Source organism: Aethalodelphis obliquidens, unplaced genomic scaffold (genome assembly GCF_003676395.1).
Source record: "Aethalodelphis obliquidens isolate GAN/ISIS:26980383/991018 unplaced genomic scaffold, ASM367639v1 scaffold94, whole genome shotgun sequence".
In the NCBI taxonomy this organism is placed as follows: domain Eukaryota; kingdom Metazoa; phylum Chordata; class Mammalia; order Artiodactyla; family Delphinidae; genus Aethalodelphis; species Aethalodelphis obliquidens.
Genome location: NW_020838038.1, coordinates 481,079 through 504,666, shown reverse-complemented (window position 1 = coordinate 504,666; position 23,588 = coordinate 481,079). Strand labels below are relative to the sequence as shown.

The 23,588-nt window shown below is 46.3% G+C and overlaps 1 protein-coding gene and 1 long non-coding RNA gene across 5 annotated transcripts in view; one reads left to right on the top strand and one right to left on the bottom strand.

Annotated features, from left to right (window-relative positions):
- LOC113614339 (uncharacterized) overlaps window positions 1-23,588 on the bottom strand; it is a 96,543-nt gene that overhangs the window by 16,808 nt on the left and 56,147 nt on the right. For all 3 annotated transcript variants that reach the window (XR_003430590.1, XR_003430591.1, XR_003430589.1), the window contains exons 4-6: window positions 6,502-6,633; window positions 1,476-1,531; window positions 243-372 (exon numbers count right to left, since the gene is read on the bottom strand). This is a non-coding gene — a long non-coding RNA (uncharacterized LOC113614339). The remainder of the gene's footprint in view (window positions 1-242; window positions 373-1,475; window positions 1,532-6,501; window positions 6,634-23,588) is intronic.
- NHS (NHS actin remodeling regulator) overlaps window positions 1-23,588 on the top strand; it is a 349,152-nt gene that overhangs the window by 270,462 nt on the left and 55,102 nt on the right. For both annotated transcript variants that reach the window (XM_027095754.1, XM_027095755.1), the window contains exon 2: window positions 14,666-14,818. In XM_027095754.1, the coding sequence (XP_026951555.1) occupies window positions 14,666-14,818 (153 nt within the window). The remainder of the gene's footprint in view (window positions 1-14,665; window positions 14,819-23,588) is intronic.

Sequence of the window (23,588 nt, the reverse complement as noted above, 5' to 3'; positions counted from 1 at the left end):
TGTCCCATGTCTACACAGGACTGAATCTATACCTTTGATTGAATTCACTGGCAGCTTTCAGGAAACAGCCAGTTTAGAAGGTGGTCTATGGGTTGGGTAAGTGTAATGAAGTAATAAATGCTTCTCATTTATTACTGGGAAGAGAAACGGACTAGCCAGCTGTTTCTTCAGTGGGTGAAATTCTGTCAGAAATGCCTCTTTCTGAGGTTGACCTGTTGTTAGATCAAAGCAAGGTGACCTACGTGTGGCTTGGACGGTTGCTTGGGCTCAAAACAGGTCTCGGAGCTGGTGTCACTGACTCATGCCATTTGGTGTGCAGGTTAGTGGCATCTGTGTTTTAACCTCAATTCGTACTGCTGCATGGGTCTGAGGCTGTAAAAGAAAAACAACAATAAAAGAACTTCTTTACTCTTCAAGGTTATACAGGATAGCCTGTTCTTTTCCTGATCTTGCTCTTTTGCCGTATCAGTCTGGCCTTGGTGTCTCTGACCAGTGAAGCTCTGCTTTGTGACACTCAAAGACAAGTTGCTATCTGGAGCAGGAGGGCAGTGTGAAGGCGAGAGCCTGTGTGGGGCTGGGCGACTTGCTCTGAGGGCGCTGAGAAGGCACTGCCTTTCTCTCCAAGGCCAGTACCCAGCTGCGCGTGCATTGCCTGGGTACTGGCCTTGGAGAGAAATCGAGCCCAGTATTTTGGCTAAGTGGGTGCTTGCAGCTTTCACTGGGTAGGTGACTTAGGGAGGCGTGTGTCAGGATAAAGAATGACTCTGCCTGGAGACTCCCAGAGATAATTTGGAGGTAGAGTTTGGGAAGAAAGAACAAAGGTGGGGAAAAGCCAGCACTTAGCAAAGCAGCAGGAAAGCAGAGTCCTACTTAGTGTGCCCTCCCGCACAATCCTCATTTCTGTGGACGCCCCGGAGCGACTCGGAATTCAGCCTGACTCTATGCATTTGGTTTTCAAGGAAAAGCTTTTGTTAATGCTGATTGTAAATTGACGGGGGGGGGAGGGGGGGCTTTAAAGATGCTTCCTGAAGAACAAAAACTTGTGCAGATTCTGTCCATAGCACATCAGTGTGTTTAACAACATTAAATAACCCTATTCGTTCCTTCAGCAAGCATTTACTGAGCACCTACCATGTGCCTGACTGTGCCTCGTGCTGAGATATAGACAAGAAGTACTCTTTGTCCTGAAAAAGCCAACAGTCTGACAGGGAAATAAGCAGCTACAACTGTATAAGCAGTACTGTCATACTGACCCAGGCCCCACCAATTCGGAAATGATCATAATTTGGGGAAGGATTGTATTTGTGGTAGTCTAGAACACATGTCTTCTAAGCTCACTAAAAGAGAAAGCGTCGATCATTCCCTTACCTAAAAGTACAAATGACTCAAAGGGCCATAAAAGCATCCATTGACATGATGCAGCAGTGAAAGCGGAATCCCGCTTTAATGAGCAGATAAGATATCAAAGCACTCACCTTGGAAGGGCAGGCCTCTGACTGCACTGTTGCCATCTGAGTTGAAGGGGTGCGACCTACAGAAAGAAAAAGTGAACTAAGAGTACAGAGGTAAACAGTAATATGATAAGACCATGTCCTAGGCTGAGAATGGGTCAAATGAATAGCCATGGCAATGACACAGTGACTTCAGTGAATTAGTGTAGTGTGAGCTGTCAGAACAAATAACCCCCAATATTTCACTGGCTTAATAAAATTCAGGTTTATTCTTCACTTGCATCATGTCCAAAATGGGTTTTTCGTCACTGGTGGGTAGCTGCTCTCCTAGCCGGAGTTCAAGGATCCAGGCTCTTTTTTATCTTGTGAAACTACCATCTTCAGTATATGGCTTCTAAGCTCTCAAGAACATGAAGGAAAACATGTGGGAGATTTTTATGAGCTATGCTGGAAGTGGTGCAGATCACTTCTGCTCACGTGCCACTGCTAGACCTCAACACGTGGCTACACCCAACTGTAAGGGAGGCTGGGAAATGTAGTCCAGCTGTGTGCCGAAAAAGAGGAAATGACTGGTAACTAGCTAGGCCAGACTGCCACACTCAGCTAGAGGAAGAGCTCATTCCTCTAGAGGTCAGCGCCATATGGACAGGCACCCTCTCTCTCTCCCTTACTTTGGTATCTCTGATGCCTAGTTGAGAATCTCAGGCCTTCCTGGTCATCTACTGTCATTTACTCCATGCCATGCCTCCCAGTAGCCTTGCTCTCTCTCACCCCCCTGCTTTATTTCATCAGAGTGCCTATTATTACCTGATTACATCCTTCCTTATCAGTCAGTTTTTCACTTCCTAGCCTTCCTCCTTCCTGGATGTGACCTCCATGAGGGCAAGGACTGTGTCTGTCATGTCCACCACTGGCAGTGCCTGGCACAGTGCCTGGCACATGGCAAGTCCTTAATCACTCATTGCTCAATAAATGAATGAACCTATTGGGCCCTGGGGTCCATGAATCTTGAATAGATTCATGGAGAAGGTACAACTTGAGCTGGGCATTGAGTAGAATTGATCTGGGAGGAAAGAGATCAGGAAAAGAAAGAAGGTGGATTAAAGGAGAGAGAAAGGGCCACAAAGATGTATAGCTTGAACCATTTATGGAGTTGAATCACATCCATGCAACCAAAAGACTTGAGCTCCTATAACATACAGGTCCATATTCTAGACCCGTTGCTTAGGTGGAAGATGCAAAATATAAACAAGGAAGCCCATCTCTATCCTTAAACAAACAGCTTGTCTTGAGCTCTGCTTTGGGGCACCTACGACACTCCCCGTTATATAGCAGGTTCCTCAACCCAGCCAGCAGGGCTCTCCACTGAACGACTTCAGTCTTCCTTTCCAGGATGACCGTGGCCTTCCCACACAGATATCTGCTCCTGTGTGGGGCAGTGGTGTGGGTTAGAAAGCCGGGTAGAAGGCAGAAAGGGGTATGGGGCTTCGGACTCAGCTGTACTCACTTGGAGTTCTGGCTCTCCCATTTATAATCTTTGGGGCCTTGGGCAAGTTCTTAACCTCTCTATGCCTATTCAGCAAATTAGAGATAATCAAATGTGTTTCCTGGCTTTACTGTGGGAACCAAATGATATTACCCAGAGCCTATCTCGGTGTCTGGTCCATGCACATCATGCTCACTAAGTAGTGTTGTCTTCCTTCTTGGCGGCCCCTAACCTGCCCCCTGTGCTTCACACAATCCCTGGTCCGGCGGCAGTAAACTCCTCCTGGGACCTGCACTGACACTCTTTCCAACCTTCATATTGGGTTGCCTCATAGGAAATCGCCAATAGTCAGACGTTTCTTACCTCAAAATGGAAATTTCATACGGTTCTCTTCCAGCGTTTTCCAACCTCCCTGCTGATTCTATCCATCAACTCTGACTCCACTTCAAGACTACCTCTTCCCTGTACCCCTTCCCGAACCAGACAGCGTTTCTCTTGGACCTGTATGGCACTCTGTACCGTTCGCAGGGGGCACACTTGGTCCCACTGGGCTCATCATCTAACCTGTCTAATGTGGCTACCAGGTTAGAAATTCCTGAGGGCACTGATGGCGTCTCCTTCTCTTTAAAGTACATCTGCACAGTATGTACCTTGAACTTAATAAGAGGTTACACATTCCATTTCCCAGACCCAAATGTGATTAGACAGGGACTCCGGTACGCTCGGCGGGACTGGGGTCAAGATCTACTGGTGAGCCTCTGAACTGTGCCAGCCAGCGCTGGGGCCCAAGTCCCTTGTCCTCTAATGCGACCCTCTAGAACCAGCTGCCTGCTATAGCTTTTTTCTCTCTTTTCCTCTCACTCTACCTGCCTCCTTAGCAAATCAACCTGAGAAGAGAAACATGACAAATGCCTTAAACCTGGGAGGGAGAAGTAGGGGGTCATTTATCTCTTTTGAAAGATTGCTGAGTTCTTGGATTCTCATTTGCTTATTTAAGAGCTATACAGTTGAACCATATGAAATCAACAATATTTCTAACCATTTTGACCTACAAAAATATCCATTTCCTACGGTACAGCCTAGTGTCTTGGTATTTGGGCTCATTTACAGACATTCATAGGTGAAGTAGTCTGATCCCTGTGTGTGGTCCACTCACCCACATCCTTAGAGAGATTCCCTAGACAGGCTACTCAGCTTCTGATGGGCCCACGGCCTTCCGTAGATTCTGCCATTGCTTATGGAGTTTCCATCAGAGGCTCTGGATTCAAAAATGGCTAGTTCATTTCCCTTTTCCCTGCAGTTACCAACATATGTGTTTGATCTCTGGGCTAAATGTCAAGACCTCCGGGCTTGAGCTTTCAAGTCTTCTGGAGATCAAAGGCTCTCCTCATCACTACGTGGGCTTCTCTGTGCTGGTACTCAACAAAGCCAGTCCAGCCCCTCCGAGGGCCAGTGGCAGAACATCCCAGAGGCAAGGAGGGAAGGGGAGGAACTCCTAGTTTTCTAAATATGGCAACACACGGGGCAGATGAGCGTGAAGGGCAAGAAGGCTTGTATGTTTTTCTCAAGTAAGCTGTAAATTAAAAATGCAGAAGCTGTAGACGGATTTTTTTTTTAGTAATTTACGAACTACATCCACCTGAATGGGGCAGTCAGGAGCCTCTGGTTTCTCTCATTTCATGCACCCAAAGGAATATACAGAACCTTAACAATTACTGGATTCAACACCCTCAATCATTTCGTGTGACTTTTAAACCGAGTACTTCTTACTGTCCATCTCTAGTAGAAAATATCCCAAAGACAAAAAGCAAAACAAAAAGGTACCTAAAACTGAATTCAGTTGTCTTATTGCAGTCATTTTGAGACTACTCAAGTAAGAAGTTATGCCACTGTCGTTAAGAATCAAGATTTTTCAGCCTAAGAGGAAAGAGATCAATTATAAAATCAAGAAAGTTAAATTGAAACCCGTAATCTTAGATTTGAATTGGAAATAGCGGTTTCAACACATGATTCATCTTCACCTTCTAAAATTCACCTATTTTCTCGTCTTGTCTATTGAAGAAGCTTAGAGTCAGTGACAACCCAGCAACGATGAATACCCCTGGCGTGCGGAATGTGGTGTCTAAAGCCTGTTCCCTCCGAGAAGAGCCAGGACTTCTCGGGAGAGGGCTGATTCCAGGTCTGGGGCAGCAAATATGCAGGAGGAACCTGGGCTCCCATATCATGCCTAAAACTCCAGAGCTGGCAAGAGACTGTAGGAGGTCCAGTGACCTGCTCAATGCCACACAGGAGGCAGGACCCTGGGCATAGCCAGGGCCCCTAGTCCATGCCTCTACAGAAGGCAGCCTCCCCTCAGCCAGGCCTCCAGGCCATGGCCCTCCCAGCTAATGTTCCAACCAGGATCCAGAGTTGCCTGACCAGGGGTTTTTCACGGCCACTCTTGGGGGATCTTTGACAACAAATCCATTTTAAGCTACTTTGGCATTGGAGAACTTTAAAAATTAGCCAGGTGAGCAATCAAGACATCCCAAGTCTGAAATGCAAATGCTTGTTCTCTAAGGGTCACATTCCTAAAACCCCCAAGACTACTAGTGCTCTGTCCATATTCCCTCACCCTTATTAGTTTAGTGCACAGCAGCCTGGCTTACAGCTCCCACGACCTGCATTCCTTCTCTGACTAAGGAGCCTGCTTTTCTAGAAGCACCAGGGAGATACTGTTCTGGCACCTAGGCAGCCTTCAAGCAATGATTGATGGGAAGTGGTAGATCAATATCCCAACTCCCTCGCCTCCAAGGGGTCCCCCAAGGGGATCCAGCCCCCGTTACCCACCATGATAACATGCTCATACGTACACCCTCTATTGGCTTCCTTCCCTTCCCTTTCTCACTTCCCTCCTCCCCCTACTGGTAGCTTCTTAGTATCACCTCCTGAACCTTTGCCTCAATGCCCGTCCTGGGGAACCATTCTCTGAGCCTGTCCTCCCCGGGCAGATCGAGAAAGAGCCATTGTCCGTGAAGAGTGGGCCTCCTTCAGTATTGCTGCAGACTCGGCTAGACTCAGGCTGAGCCAAAAGACAACACGTCTTTTCTGACTCCAGATTCAATATATCATGTGTTAACTATGTGTGTCTTCTATTGAGAGCACCCAGCTCATTATAATAAACGTCTTGGCTTTGGGAGTGGAAAGGTCCTTGTAAAAGAATTCCTTTTGGCTTGCAGGCTCATATATTTATTCCTTCTTTGTTGGCCCAATAAAGGGCGTCACTTCTCTACCTATGAAGATACTCATTAGCAAGTAAGTAATTCTAAGTGCAGTGCACTGGACGTGCTATGTGGGACCTTTTGTAAGTATTTTTAAAATTTCCATCCTTGCTGATGATCTCTAAGTAAATTTTAAGAGACTAACCTCTACGTAGGAGAAGAGACTTATTAGCATGTGTAACTGGGTGTCACGTGCTAATTACCTTACCGCTTCACGATTTAACCAAGCCAAGGGCATCTATCCAAGAGGACCAGAGAGCCTCTGTGCACCATAACGGAAACGGAAAGAACCCTTCCCTCTTACCTCCACTGGCTGTATGCAGTGTCTCCTGAATAGAAAGGTGATCGTCGCATGCTTTTTCTGATCTGCCTCTCCCACTCCAGCTCCACGTTCTGCCCTGGAATGTCAAAGGTACCTGTGTTCATAACAGCACATCTGCAGTTTGAGCAGGAATGAAGGGACTTTAGAACACTACATTCATCTTTGTGGGTAGAGTGCCTTCCTTCCTCTCCATCTTCCTGCTTTCAAGGAACCAAGAATACCGAAAGCTGATACTCGTGCCCTCCCAGTAACCAGCCTCACCTGGTTCTCTGCAAATAATGAAAATAGCTTTGTGACAATTCACCCTTTTCTGAATCTTTGAAGTATTCCTTGGCGATCCATCTGGCTCTCCTGAAAGATCAAATTCCTTATTTCTGATGGGTATTATCTTTTCTATACGTTAACTTGTTTGCAAACAAACATGTAAAACTGCCAGTGTCTCTTTAAGGGGTGTGGGGCTGATGAGGCAAGGGTGGAGCCAGGCTCCCACTCTGATTTAAGCTCAGGCATGCAAGTCTTGAAAACTGGCACCAAGGTGTCATGACTTGGTGACGGGCTGGTCATTTTCAGCCCAGGTTTGCTGGAAAGCAGGTGCTTTACCACTGTCTGAGAACATCACGGCCCCCCGGTAAGGCTAACCTTGGGGTTGATCTAATTATTAGACCGCGCTATTGAGATGGTTTTTGTAGAGCAAAACAGTTGAATATCACTAATTTAATATCGTTCAATCTAATACCTACCCTGTTGCCTCAGTGTCTATAAACCAGTGGTTTAGTCCATGTGTGGTCTGCTGACCGGGAGCATCAGCAGCCCCGGGAAACTTGTTCTTTGCTCCCCGGGCCGAAGCGTTTCTGGCGTCCCAAAATGAAAATGGCTAGTTTCTTAGATATCTGACAGGTGAAAAGCGTGTGTTTTGAGTTTCGGGTTTTGTTTTCAGAAGGACAACCTGATAGATGTGACAGATAGCAAATAAGCACTGAGAGAGACGAAGGGCGCAGCGGTCAGGCTGAACGTTGCCAGGGGAAGTGCGCATGGACCCGGGGTCAGGAGACCTCAGCTTTGCTTTTGCCTCTGCCAAAAATCAACTCTGTGATCTTGGGTCATATCTTTGCACCTTGATTTCCTCCTCAGTACCTGCGAGGGGTGCCTAAACAGTAGCTTTCAGTGTGCTGACTGCTGCCCAGAGCAAGAAATACATGTTTACGTCACTCCCCGGCATGCACACATACAAATGCACACATACGTGACAGAACCAAGAGCGTCACGAAACAGTACTACATGAGGTGCACTGTGGTATTTTCTATTCTACTCTCCTCTACTTCATTGTTTAAAAAATGCTCATCTTGATCTGCTGAACGGATTTCACAATCCACTAAAGGGTCACGCACTGTGGTTTGAAAAAACACAGAACGCCATAATTTCCGAGGTCTCTTCAGTAGTAGAATCCAGTGACTCTGCTATGTGCCTAAAGGAATTTTCTGAAAACAGTAGCCGAGCTGTGACAGATGGCTACGTGCTTGCATTCTGGAGGAAGTGCATGGTATAGAACATGGCAGCAGAATGACCCAAAGATAAACAGGAAAATTATAAACCGTTTCCAAGGAGAACGTATAGTACTGCAGCTCTGACAGTGACTCAGAGAATTAGGATCTCTAGGTCATTACACTGAATGCTGCCCAAGTCAACCGGTAGCAGAGACCGGGGACATCCGACCTGTCAGAGAGGTCACAGGCTCCCTGGTTGTAGGCAGCTTTCTTTTCAGTTTCCAGATTGTAAGATACGCCCCCCAACCCCCCAGCAAGAGTGATCTCTAGTAGCCTCATTTTTGTTTACACTTGACGCACCATGAAGACGGGAAAATAAAGAAAACAGGAAGTTGGAGAGCTCCAGACTTTCCTCTTTTGAACTTGGACCCCAATCCTGGCTTCTTCATCTTCTTCTGTTCCCACCGCAGGAAGGGGAACTAATATTTAGTAAGCAGGGACATGTCAAGGACTTTGTCATCTCCCTGGATCCTACGAACCATTCTGTGAAGCCTCTAGGATCCGCACTTACAGAGGCCCAAAGATTTCAGTCCGTCGTTCTGGATCCACTGCTGCTGTGCTGAATCACCATCGTTCCATCCCAGAGGCCAGGGTCTTTCCCCCAGTGCATCCTGCCATAGCTTGAATACAGAGTCTTTCTTGGGGGGGATGATGCAACCTCATTTAATTTCGGTGACTGGTAGAAAGCAGAGGCATAAACAGAGCAGACAGGACTCTTGTCAGACAGCAGGAAGGCCAAACCCTGATTTGTAAAGATGGGGAACTTGAATCCTGGGAACGTTCAGTGACTTGCCCAAGGGGCACAGAACTGCGAGTAGAACCCAGGCTTCTGGTGGTCTTTCCACAGGATGTCGGACATTGAAACAACAGCAGTAATAATTAAACAGTACTCCTAGTGTGAAGCATCATTTCGTTTTAGAAGTTAGAGAAATATTTATACGGGAAAAATCGTTCTGGCTCCTTTTCGTGCGTAAATAAATACACAGCCCCGTTCTCCTATTCCGTGGGTGCTGGAACTTGTCAGGAAGCCTAGGTTTTTCTGATACTGAGGGGTCCATGTTGGATGCTTTGTCCACAGTGGGGAACAAGTCTGAATTACTGTGGTTCTGCGGAAAAGGAAGCCCAGCAGGGGCAGACTGTGGGCACCTGGCTCTGGCGCTGGGTTGCTCAACAGGTAGCAGGAGCCTTGGTGCTCCCTACCCTGCTCCCTCCTCCACACTGCCAAGCAGAGTTGGGGGGGCGGGGGAGGGAGGGAGAGAGTGGAGAAAGCCCCTCCCTTGCTCCCTAACGGATCTGGGAAGTCAGGCAGTAGCACCAGAGACCCTGAGTGAGTAGATTTCCATTTTGCTTACCAAGCTGGCGACTGCTGAGGAGCGGCTGCAGCCTAGCGGGGACCCAGAGAGCAAGCCGCCGACATATCTGTGATGCGATTTCAGATGCTCATTGATACAGTGAGTGATGTGCTAAACATGCTCCTTGCTGCTTTCTGTCAGAAGGCATCGGGATGGACGGTTTGTGTTCCCAGCAAGAAAGCGGTGTGATGGGGGTGGGTGTGATGGGTGGAAGGGCAGGAAGGAAGGTTAGCAAGGTACATGTGGGTAGTTAGTCCTGTGGACACTCTAAGAACATTTTAAAAAATCCCTTCCCCTCCCCTGAAGGGGTAGAAATTCCATGTCTGAGTCACTTTGCACATTTTCCTGAAATTTTCACGACATGTAACATTCAGACTTTGACTTCAGCTGTCACCTTCCCCTTATAAATTCTTGAGAGCCTGGGAGAAGGAAGAAGGAGTAGCTTGCGGAGAGAGCCAGCGGCAGGTATGGGGACTCGGGGTAGAGGGGCCTTCTAGGAAGAGAGGCCAAGAATAAGCATTTTGCACTCCTCTTAAGGGCAGTAGAGCTTTAAGGGAGTGATGATAAGCTCATGAGGCCAGGAAAGGCAGTACTGAACAAGTACCAACCCTAGACCGGGGGCCGGAGAGGCATGGCGCAAGATTGTATTCGCCCCTGATTTTTACCCCCTCCCGACAATTCCTAAAGCCGAGCCTCTATCCGTCCGTAGAAGCGAACCTGGGGATTTCCCTGGTGGTCCAGTGGCCAAGAATCTGCGCTCCCAATGCAGGGGGCCTGGGTTCGATCCCTGGTCAGGGAACTGGATCCCGCACGCACGCCCCAACTAAAAGATCCCGCATGCCGCAACTAAGAGCCGGCACAGCCTAAATAAATACATACATACATACATACTTAAAAAAAAGGAAAACTGGCCTTTCCAAGAGAGGGGCAGACGCCAATCCTCCTCAGTTTCCAAGTCAGCTCATTTCAGATGAACCCAGTGACCATATCCATGCTGTCAGTACATCACTACGAGTCAAGGTCTAGACAATCCCACTATCTTCAGAGTTCGACAGGGGGATCAGCTAAGTTCAGTCTAGAAAGACTTTTCACTGCCCTGTGGACGTTTCCTACAATGGCATTTTCTTTCAGCAGTCTGGTTTTATGGTATCTGTTTGTATTTCTGGAATATGGCATATCTCCTGGGCACTTTGTGAAAGATTCACTCAGTTCTTGGTTACACCTAATGCTATGGATGACAGAGCAGCAGTTATGAATCCTTTATTTATTTCTTTTTTTGAGAAGCACTAGATACTTTTCACGTGGCAGACAGCCGCTTCACATCCCCCTCCCCCAATCAGCCTTAGTTGAGGCAAATTTATCTCAATATTGGTTTGGGGAAAAACAGTAGCTTGGAAGCCAGAGATGGTTTCTAATCCCACATCTTCTACGTGCCAGGTGTGTGACTTTGCACATTTACTCACTTTCTCTGGGCTTCTGTTTCCTCATTGGTAAAATGGGAGCACTACTTTAATCTCTGGGTGGTGTGAAGGTACCATGAGTATAACACACCTGGCGCAGCGCTTAGCATACGGCTGGAGCTCCCTGCAAGAGCCTACAGTCTTGGACAGGAAAACTGATACATGCACATAACCGTTTTCCTGTGTAGGGGATAAAAACAAGACATATAGCCCTATTTCCCACTGTAACCTGTGCCATTATCTGCCCCTTCCCTGGGAGGAGTGACAAAGGAAGGAGAGGACAGATACCAGGCAAGGCAAGCAACTGGCTCCAGGGAAGCAGATGAAATAGTGGGAGGGTGTATTCCTTTTCTAATATCATACCACATATTGCCACAAACGTAGCAGCTTAAAACAGTGCCCACTTACGATCTTGATATTTCTGTGGCTCAGGAATCTGGGCACGGGCTAACTGGGTCTTTTGCTCAGGGTCCCCTTGGCTTGCCATCAGAGTTTTGGTTGGGGCTGAGTTCTCATCTGAGGCTCAGGGGCCTCTGGGTTGTTGGCAGAATTCAGTTCTTTGAGGTTTGTAGGACTGAGGCCCTCAGCTCCTAGAGGCCCCATTACTGGCCACCTGGCCTTCTCTACAATGTGGCAGTTTGCTTTTTCAAGGCCAACAGGAGAGTGTCGCTGCTTCTGCTTGTCTTTTTTTTTTTTAAGGGCTCACCTGATTAGACCAGATACACCACACTCATTATCTCCCTTTTGATCAACTCAAAGTCAATTGAAGAGGGATCTTAAAATCCCATAATTCACAGATTCCACCTACACTCAAGGGGAGGAGACTATACAGGTTATGTACACGAGAAGGCAGGAATCTCGGGGGCCACCCCAAGAATTCTGCCTACCGGACAGTTCCCTAGATATACCCAAATAAGCTGAGGAGAGACCTTCTTGCTTCTCTTTGTATTATTTTTATGAGACCAAACATTAAGTAAGAGAACCAAACCTACTATCTTGCATGGCTCAGCCAGGGTGAAATTGTTAAGTAGGGAAGAAAAGGGGGCAGGGTGAACCTGAAGATGTGGGACAACCTTGCACTGGCAGTGGCGCACCGAGCTTACGAATGAGTGGATTCAACTTTTGTTGAACTGTTACTTAGGAAAAGGAATCGACTTTTTAAAGAAGGAAAATGGGATAGTTTTCCCTAGAAGAGCTCCATTAGTGCCTGTCTGCCTGCCTCTGGTGGACACACAGTACTAGGTAATGAGTGCTCTGTAACCAAAGGACAAAACTGAAAGCAAGAGCTGTTTCCCACACAAAGATGGAGGGGCCACAGCCACTCAACCTCGTTTCTGAGGGGTATCAAAATATAAGACCCTGAGCGTCTGGTCTGCGGTGCTGAGGGAATGAGGGGCTATAAGGCTCTCTGGTCTACCCCCAAGTCACCTGGGTCCAGCCCCAAATCCTGGCTTCTGCCTTCCCGCTGAAAGGATGAGCCTGGGAGAGGAGGTGCTCAGAAGTCCCTCTACTTCAGGGACTATCCCACTGAACTTCCTGCCTCTTCTTTCCACCAGGCAAGCTTTCTGCTCTGTCCCTTCTCCCAGCTGTCACTAGCACATGAATTCACAGCCATCTCCGTTGAGTTTGGTAATGACCTCTGCCCTGTTGGGTGGGAGCTGACCTCTGCATCCAGGGAGAGGCTGACTTTTCAATCAGTCCTGGTCACTGAACCAGAGCATTCCTCTGAGCGGGGCTAAATAAAGGCTCTGTCTTCAGCACTTCCCCCTACTTTACACATGAGAGAAGGAGAGCTCAGATCCAGATGTGGCCCACCCTTTCTACCCCGAGGCCTCCCACACCTCATCTCAATGACCCCTGACTGGTTCGCCACGCACTTATGTTTCCAATGAAAGGGTTGAGGTTATAGAGTAACGCAAGGAAGAAAAGTTGCTGCCTTTATTCTTGGCCCTATAGAAGCTTCCCCTAAAAATACTCTTCCCCTACCCAGGAAGATAATCCTGTGATCTCTAACCCTCGGGCTTGAAGTCTTCCCGGACATGAAACACCAAGTGAGAATAAATCTAGGTCAAAGGGAGTCATGTGCTCTGTAGCTGAGGGTGCGAGAATATCATAGATAGTACACTCTGGTTATGGTTGTACAATACAATAGCTACCTGTGGTTATTTAAACTTAAGTAAAATTAAAAATTAAAGGTACTCGGTAGCCAGTGTGGCTAGTGGTTGCCACAGTGGACTGTACAGCTAATACAGCATTTCATCATCACAGAGTTCTATTTGATAGCACTGTTTGTTTTAGAGGCATAGATAGCATTGTGTCCATGTGATGTTTCTTTAGCATCTTTGCAAATATGTCCTTGTTTCTACCGGTGGTCCTTGTGGTTAGGATGTATTATTCTAGTGGGGGGGGGGAACACTGCTAAAGACTGCTTAAGAAAACAAAAACAAAAACAACTGCTGTAAATGCAGTGCCGGCGGAGGGGGGGACTAATTATCAAAAGGCTGCGTTTTCCCAATTTTCTTTCTTCTATTCCCGCCCGCCCCTTCTACAAAAGTTTCTTCCCTTCTTTTACATTTGCCTTCCTGCTTTATCTGCAGAGTGTCATGTTTTATGTAAGGCTTCCCAGACAAAGTGAAATGCTAGACCAGATTTCAAAAAGAAAAGGATCGGACAGGAACCAAAAGTTTGTTTGTGGCACAGGAATAAACAGTGGGACAGAATGCGCCCAAATCACACCCCGGGAAGAAAAGGAAAAGCAGAAGGAGAGGACGAGACTGGGAGATGCAGGGTAGGTCTGGTCCAGATAGTAGGTCTGGAGGGTAAAGCAGACTGGGGCAGTTCTCGCCATTCCTGAGGCTGGCAGGCTGCCCAGGTGCTCAGGAGTTCCTCTGTGCAGTAACTTCCTAATCAGACTCTTCCTGCTTAGGAACAGTGCCTTCCATAAGAATTTATCTTTGACTCACGGGTGATCTCCATCTTAGGCTCAGCGTGTGCACGAAGAAGACATAATAGGTTAAATGCTGTGTTTGCGGGAAGGAGGCCTTCTTCCTTGAGCTCTTGGAGGAGTCGCAAGGACCGTGTCCCTCTCCTCACCAGCACTGTCTGTGGTTTCCCTCCCTTAACACCAGTCACCCCTTGATGGGTTCTTTAATGCCTGTGCTCTTCCCTGGGCAAAACTAGGGAAGCTAAGCAATGCTTTGAAAGAAGGCAGACAGTGGAGATGGCAAGTAGAGGGCAGGATAATGCTCAGTAGTGAGGGTCGGGGGCCGGGGGTCACAGGAGACAGAAAGCAGGGCAAGGGAGGGGCAAAGTTCAAGTGGGCATCAGGAGCAGGTGTGCAGAACTATAGTTCTGAGGGCCTGCGGCCAGAAGACTGGAGCTGGGGCAAGCTTTTCCACTCACTCCTGAGGCTCTTCTCTGCCTTCTTGGAAGGCAGGCCCTCACCCCACCCTGAAGCATGGCTGGCCAGGGGCCTGTCCAGGTTCACGAACAACTGTGTCAGACAGTGAGAAGTGAGGGTGTAGAGAGGAAACTGGCTGGTCGCAGACAGATGGCTGGTGTCCAGGGGTCTCCCATCCCTTGGCTTGGGGGCCCTATGTGTATCTATCCTATCTGTATCGTAAACTTCAAACCTTTCTCCAGCCGTAGGCAAGGTCCTCTTGTGAATGCAGCAGTCTGGATTTCTACTCCACTCCACCCAGACTCCACCCCGTCCTGCCCCAGGGTCTGCCAAATGCACAGCTGAAAGCTTCCGATGGATAATGCCCTGTTTTCCTCTTTTGTCTTGCAGCTGTCTCCAACCTGGACATCGAGAGCAAGCTGAGCGTGTACTACCGTGCACCGTGGCACCAGCAGAGAAACATCTTCCTCCCGGCCACCAGGCCGCCCTGCGTGGAGGAGCTGCACCGCCACGCCCGGCAGAGCCTGCAAGCCCTGCGCAGAGGTGACTGATCTCGGGCTTGTGGGCATTTCGGGGAGAGAACTTGGAGCTCGTACCATCAAGGGGTTGTTTTCTGTCCCATCCGTCCCAACAGCTCCCCTTGTTAATAGCAAGTACTTTGAAATGCTCCAGTTTTCTACCCTGAAGTGAAATTCATGGGTACTATAACCTGCCTATTGATGTAACTAAAAAGAGCATCATGGCCTGAATATGATAATAAAGAGAACTTAAAAGGAAAATTGTTTATAATAATGATATTTGCAATATGCAAATGCCCAGGCACAGCTGCACTAGAAGACATAATGAAGAAGTCAGATGTTTGTGCCTATCAAAAGTAGGTTTGGATTAAGTAAAGAAAGACAGAAGTCATTCTGAACACAAAGCACAGAGAAATGAAAGAGTCAGGGGGCAGGAGGACACAACCATAGAAACTGGTGCATTCAGCACATATTATACATGAGCAAAAAAAAAAAAAACCCTCTGGATTTTAATTAAAAGAGAATTAGCTTTGACTCAGAAGTAGGTTCTAGGCTTTTCCCTTACAAGAAATTCTGGCGGGCTATCTGTGGGACCCGGGGCACTGTTTCAGTGTTCAGGACTGTACTGTGCATTGTAGGAGGGCTGTCATCCTTGGCTCCAGCCCAATCATCTAACAAACAACCAGAACCTTCCCCAGGGGGTTTCTTCTGCTGCTGTTGAGAACCAGTGATCTGGTCCATTCTACAGCAGAGCACATGGAGCCCTAGAGAGGTCAGGACACTTGCTGAGGGTCACACGCAGCAGGTTAGGTACAGTGCCAGGACCCAGACCCCCCCAGCCAGGGCTCTTTTCCTCCGCACCATACACTGCGTCCTAGGGAAATCAATAGTTCTAGTTCTCTCACAGTCCCGAGAAAGCCGGAGATAGGCACACAGCATTCAAGGTGGAAGATACAGCCTCCTCTTCCACTGGTCACTTTTCGTGCCTTAAAGCCACTCTAATTAGGACAAGGAGACTAAAAACTGGCAGCATGCTTGTTAGAGCCCCTCCGCTGGTGTCGGAAGTTGGCATGCCAGCTTGTTTGGCCTTTAGATTTTTGCTGTGGAGACACATGGGGTCTGCACATTCAGTGTCTTTGCTCCAAATTCCCTGTGCTCCTTTAAGGAATGGTATTTTGCGAGAGTATTAAAATTCAAATAAAATATTTTTATGTCACTATCAAGATGGAGAAATAAAATGACAAATGTTGTTTTCAGCTTTTTTCTTCCTCATGTGTATGACTCCTCCCTTTTGCCCATCCCTTGTCTTTTTTCCCTTTAATGAAAGAGCTAACCTGCTAATACCCCTAATGCAACTGTTTCTAAAAATTCCCCTCGGTTATTGGTAGCAGATACTGTGACCTTTATAATGAAGGGTGACAGGTTCCCCCCAACCTATCGCTGGCATTCTTACTATTCACTTCAATTTTATAGTTGGCTGAAAAGTTCTTTACCAAATTTTTAGTGCCAGCCACCTTCCAGAAAGCTTCGTTAACACTCTTACTGTTCCTCTGCAGCCTGGATTAGGCGCCCGTGCCATAACTGCCTGTGCCTCATCCCATTGTGCTACGTATAAGCTTATATCATAACTAACCACTTACGGGCTTGTCTTCTACCATTAATCCATGAGCAACTCAAGGACAAGGATGATATCTTATAAATTTTTTTTTTACTTTTTTCTTTTCTTCTTTTTTTTTGGCCACACCACGCGGCTTGTGGGATCTTAGTTCCCTGACCAGGGATTGAACCCTGGCCCTCGGCAGTGAGAGCACAGAGTCCTAACCACTGGACCACCAGGGAATTCCCATAAATTATTTTTATTCAAAGCATTCAGCGTGACCCTGACATAATAGTAGGTCCTCAATGAATGTTTGTGCAACTGAATCAAATTCTGCAGAAAACTGGTCGAGTACTGAGGGCAGAGAATGACGACAGAGGAATCTAATCATTCTCACTAAATACCTTCTCTGATCCCATCATTAGAGCTTGAGTAACGTTAGCCCTTTAGACATAATTAATTATTTGTATCCCTTTATTATTATTCATAAGTCATCTCTGATTAGATTTTTCCAGATTCAACCAGATAACATTAAGCTGCTCCTAAGCTATCACATTTCACTGTGTTGTCAGGTTTGGACTTAACAGCAGAACTAAGGAACAGCAAGCGCCAATATCAATCTTCTCAGAACGTCCTCCTGGGGGCTGAGAGATGGATATGGGGCCTCCTGGGGTTTGTAAGGAAGACGGAGGAGCTGCATCTTGCCCTCCACAGACAGGCTTGCTTTGTGGTTGTCTCAATAGCAAATCTTGGGTGTAGTAGTTTTAATAGCACTGCAGAGAGCCATAAACAGGAATTATAGGCATCACAGAATTAAAAACATGCAGTGTAGAATTAAAATTAGAAAGTGACTTTTTTTTTTTACCCTTGTCCAAGAAACAGTAGCTTAGTAGTGCATTCATCAGAATACCACTTCTGCCATCTGGTGGCCATGACTAATACTGACCTATGAGACAAGGCCTTGCTCACAAATGAGCTTCCCTGTAGGTTCTCTGTTTGGACAGCTGGAATGTCCTGGCTTCCACCAGGAGGGAGTGGATGATGAAGCACAGACAAGCCCGGCTGTGGTGGCAGCAGCAGCGTGCTCCTTTTGGAAATGGGGCTATAAGGAGGGAGCTGGGGGACTGAGATCAGAACCGAGAAATTGGCTGCCTTCAAGATCTGCTCAATAGCCAACCCCTCAACAAAGTCTCTTGAGGGCCAGGCACTGTGCTACATCTAGGATTCAGAGAGCAACAGTGTGTGGTCCTTGCCCACAAGGAATTCCTGGTCTACTGAGGGAGACAGGCAAGTAACCAGGTAATTTCAACACAGTGATACGGGGGCTCAGAGGAAAGGCACTAATGATGCCATGGAGCTTCAGGGAAGGCTCCTCAGAGGAAGCAGCATCCTAATGGATTTCAAGTTATTTAGAATCTGATTCCTCTCTTTTTCCTTTTTTTCTTAGCAGTTCTTTACGCTCAGAGCCAATAATGGCTTGAAGTGATACCAATGTTTATGTTTGTGAGACAGGGAGAGATTACTAAGAGGCGATAAAGAGAGATTTATGTTTTATATTTCCTTTCCTTTCAAGTTTCAGGGCTGGGGTCTAAATTTCATTGGTCTAAGGGAATAAGCACCAAGAGTCTACTGCAGTTTCAGGCTCTAGTTGACGAATGTTCTCCTCACACCACCACCAGAAAGAAGTACTAGGGACCCGTTCATCTACCTGCCTACTCCCAGCCTGGGGCAAATGAAAGGGCAGGAGGGGAGAAATTGAATGGGAAATTGAGTTGCTATCTCCCTCCAGACTCCTCCCTTCCTTCTACCTTTTCCTAACTAGTGACACCTATATTTTACTCTTCATTATGCATTTAAGAATATAAAAGCTTTTCCTTACACGGCCCATTTAGAAAAGCCCACTGTTTCCTTGCAGAGAAAAATGAGGGTGGTGCTGGAGGTGGGCACTTCAACATGGAAGACATTTATCTCAAAAAGACCTCTTGGAAGGGAGATCAAGCTGGCAGAGTGGGACATGGAGCTCACTTCCCCCCTACAAATACATAAAAAAATACAGCTACATCGGGAACGATTCTCACAGGATACCAGCTGAAAGCTGTCAAAAGATCTCATACAACCAAAGCTGCAAGAAAGATCCCCACGTAACTGGGTAGGACGAAAGGAGAGAAAAAAAAAGAAGGAATCAGGATGGGACCTGCACCCCTGGAAGGGAGCTGTGAAAGAGGAAGGGTTCCCTCACCCTGGGAACCTCCTTCGCTGGCGGGAAGGTCCGCCAGGACAAGGGAGCTGCAGGGGCCTGGAATTTGCAAGAGAGGAGTGTGCCCGGGCTGACTTGCTGCCAAGCAAGATACAGAGGGACCGGCTGACAGCTGCCGTGCTGCCGCACTCCCCAGCCTGAGATGCGTGCCTGCTGGTATGCACAGCTCGTGGGTGCTGAAACTCAGGCTTCAGTGGACAGACACGGGAAGAGGACTTGCTTTGGCTGCGCAGAGACATCCTGAAGAGCCTGGAGTGTGGTCTGGGCTGTAATTGGGGCTGCACACAGGACAGGGCACAGGTCCGCCAAAGGACCCCATTATCGACGCATGAAGGGCCGGGTACGGGTCCACCACAGACGCCTCATTGTCAGTGTGCTCACTGCGGGGGTGCGGCTCCAGCCACGCCAGACTTTGGGAGCACGCGCGTACCAGGGCTGACGTCAGAGCCAATTATCAGCACTCCCACCATGGGGCGCAGCTCCGGCAGGCCTTGGGAGCTCATGCTTTGTGAACCTGCACACTTCAAAGGCAAGGCTGACGCTCGAGCCAATTATCAGCGCTCCCACAGCCGAGACGGGTCTCAGGGCGGCACCATCAGCAGCGGATTTTGTGGGTGTGCACACCGGGTGGCAGGAGGCCTCACAGAGTCACAGGTCCTGGCGGACAGCTCCTGAGGAGGAACACACAGCGGCTCCCAGAGGGAGTGCTGCGGTCCCGCCTACCTCACACTGCAGCTGAGAACCAGATCTCAGGGCCTCTACTCCAACAGCTGGGGAGTAGACCCTGCCCCCGACAGGGCTGTGACAACCACAAAGCAAAGACGAGGCCCCACCCAACATACAGTGCAGGCTCTGGCCAGCACAACACCAAACACACCCCCCATCAAGGGGGAACAGTGGCCAGCACATGCTGAGGAAAGATGTGGCAGACATCCATACCAAATAGAGCCCTCACACCAAAAATAACGTGGACTCACACAGTCCGCCCCAGCACACTCCCACATAAAAACAGCCTTTCAGGACCACAGTAGATAACTGTTTCTCCTAAATTCGTGGAGTTAGAGAAATATAAGTAAAACGAAAATGCAGAGGAACTACTCCCAATTTAAAAGAATAAGAGGAATCCCCTGAGAGAACGATGAAACAAACCTCGCCAGTCTACCAGGCCCTGAGTTCAAAAAGGAGGTAATAAAAATGCTAAAGAACCTAAGAAACACTATTGATAGAAATGTAGATCACTGTAACAAGGAACTATTCAATAGAAACCATGAACAGGAGCCAATCAAAATTAGACAACTCAATTGCCAAGATAAAAACCGAACTAAAGTCAATAAACAGCAGACTTAAATAAGTCTAAATAGCAGAATGAACAAGTCATCTGGAAGATAAAATAACACAAACCACCCAATCAGAACAGCAGACAGAAAGACAAGTGAGAAGAAAAGTGAAAGCAACATACGAGATCCATGGGATAATATAAAGTGTGCACATAATACGGATTCCAGGAGAAGAAGAAAGAGAAAAAGGGATCCAAAATGTACCTGAAGAAATTCTGGCTGAAAACTTCCCAAACCTAAAGAAGGAAACAGATATCCAGGTACAGGAATCACAGACCATCCCAAACAAGATGAACCCAAACTGATCCACACCAAGACACGTAATTAAAATGGCAAAAGTGAAAAATAAAGGGAGGATTCTAAAGGCAGCAAGAGAAAAACAGAGTCATTTACAAGGGAATATCATAAGGCTATCAGCTGACTTCTCTACAGAAACTCTGCAGGCCAGAAGGGAGTGGCAAGATACATTCAAAGTTCTGAAAGGAAAAAACCTGCAACCTCGGATACTCTGCCCAGCAAGATTATCATTTAGAATAGAAGGAGGGAGAAAGAATTTCTCAGACGAGCAAAAAACTAAAAGAATACAGCAACACGGCAATACTCATGAAAAGATATTCAACATCACTAATTATTAGAGAAATGCAAATCAAAACTACACTGAGGGCTTCCCTGGTGGCACAGTGGCTGAGAATCCACCTGCCAGTGCAGGGGACACGGGTTCGATCCCTGGTCCGGGAATATCCCACATGCCATGGAGCAACTAAGCCCATGCGCCACAACCAATGAGCCTGCGCTCTAGAGCCCGCGTGCCACAACTACTGAGCCTGCATGCTGCAACTACTGAAACCCGCGTGCCTAGAGCCTGTGCTCTCAAGAGAAGCCACCGCAATGAGAAGCCCGCGCACCGCAACGAAGAGTAGCCCCCACTCGCCGCAACTAGAGGAAGCCCGTGAGCAGCAACGAAGACCCAACACAGCCAAAACTAAATTTGTAAAAATTAGTAAATAATAATTAAAAAAAACTGCATTGAGATATCACCTCACACCAGTCAGAATGGCTATCATCAAAAAATCCAGAAACGGTAAATGCTGGACAGGGTGTGGAGAAAAGGGAACCCTCCTACACTGCTGATGGGAATGTAAATTGGTACAGCCACTATGGAGCAGAGTATGGAGGTTCCTTAAAAAATTAAAAATAGACCTACCGTATGATCCTGCAATCCCACTCCTGGGCATATATCCAGAGAAAAACATGGTCCGAAAGGATACATGCACCCCAGTGTTCATTGCAGCACTGACAATAGCCAAGACACGCAAGCAACCTAAATGTCCATCAACAGAGGAATGGATAAAGAAGATGTGGTGTATATATACAATGGAATATTACTCAGCCATTAAAAAGAATGAAATAATGCCATTTGCAGCAACATGGATGGACCCAGAGAGTGTCATACTGAGTGAAGGAAGTCAGAGAAAGTGAGATAGATATCATATGATATTGCTTATATGCAGAATCTTAAAAAAAAATGATACAAATGTACTTATTTAAGAAATCAAAACAGACTCACAGACTTAGAGAACAAACTTATGGTTCCAGGGCAAGGGTGGATAGTTAGGGAGTTTGGGATGGACATGTACACACTGCTATACTTAAAATGGATAACCAACAAGGACCTACTGTGTAAAACAGGGGACTCTGCTCAATATTATGTAACAACCTAAATGGGAAAAGAATTTGATAAAGAATAGATACATGCATATGTATAACTAAATCACTTTGCTGTATAACCTGAAACTAACACAACATTGTTAATCAACTATACTCCAGTATAAAATAAAAAGTTAAAAAAAGAAGAATATAGAAATACTAAGCCTATCCTAAAAGAAATATTGAAAGGTCTTCTCTAAACAGAAAAGAAGCAAGAATCTATAGGAAAGGGAAAATCAGAACAGGAAAGGCAAATATATAAAAGGACTGAAGATCACTTAAATAAGCCAGTACATAAATTTAAAAACAATCAAAAAATTTGTGAAAGCAATTATAACTATAAGGAACAACAAAAGGATAAACATGAAGACGTAAAAGAGGACATCAGAATCACATAATGTGGGAGAGGGGAGTAAGAATATGTAGTTTTTTTAGAATGTGTTTGAGCTTACATGACTATCAGTCTAAGGCAAGAAGATACAGTTATGGTTTAACATACTTGAAAACCAGGGTAACCACAAATTAAAAACATACAGTGGTCTCACAAAAGCCAAAAAGAAAGGAACTCAAGCATAATACAAAAGAAAACCATAAACTACAAAAGGAAAAACAAAAAGAAGGAACAAAGAAGAAATACAAAATCAACTGGAAAACAAGGTTTAAAATGGCAATAAATACATACTTATCCATAATTACTTTAAATGTCAATAGACTAAATGCTCTGATAAAAAGACACAGATTGGCAGATTGGATAATAAAACAAGAACCTACAATCTGCTGCCTATAAGAGACCCACTGTAGGGTTAAAGACATGCATAGATTGAAAGTGAGGGGATGGAAAAAGATATTTCATGCAAATGGAAATGACAAGAAAGCGAGGGTAGCAATACTCATACCAGAAAAAATAGACTTTAAAACAAAGGCCATGAATAAAGACAAAGAAGGACCCTGTATTAATGATAAAAGGATCAATATAAGAAGAGGATGATATTACACTCATTAACGTATATGTATGCAATATAGGAACACCTAAATACATGAAACAAATACTAACAGACATAAAAGGAGAAACTGATGGGAATACAATAGCAGCAGGAGATTTTAACACCCCACTGACATCAATGGACAGATCTTCCAAACAGAAAATCAGTAAGGCAACAGAGACTCTAAATTACACATTAAAACAGACTTAATTGATATCTACAGGACACTACATCCAAGAAAACCAAAATACTCTTTTCAAGTACACATGGAACATTCTCTAGGGTAGACCACATACTAAGACACAAAACAAGCCTCAACAAATTTAAGAGAAAAGAAATTACCTCAAGCATCTTCTCTGACCACAATGGCATGAAACTAGAAATCAACCACAGAAAGAAAAATGAGAAAAAAATGATTACATAGAGACTAAACAACATGCTACTAAAAAAAACGAGTCAACAATTAAATCAAAGAGAAAATTAAAAAAATACCTCAAGACAAAGGAAAATAAAAACACATGGGCTTCCCTGGTGGCACAGTGGTTGAGAGTCCGCCTGCCAATGCAGGGGACACGGGTTCGTGCCCCGGTCCAGGAAGATACCACATGCCGCGGAGCGGCTAGGCCCGTGAACCATGGCCGCTGAGCCTGCGCTCCGCAACGGGAGAGGCCACAACAGTGAGAGGCCCACGTACCACACACACACACACACACACACACAAAAAACCCACAACCATCCGAAATCTATGGGATGCAGTCCTGAGAGAGAAGCTTACAGCAATACACGTCTTCCTCAAAAAATAAGAAAGATCTCAAACAACCTAACCTTCCACCTAAAAGAATTAGAAAAGAACATACAAAACCTAAAGTCAGCAGACGGAAGGAAATAAAGATCAGAGAGGAAATAAATAAAAT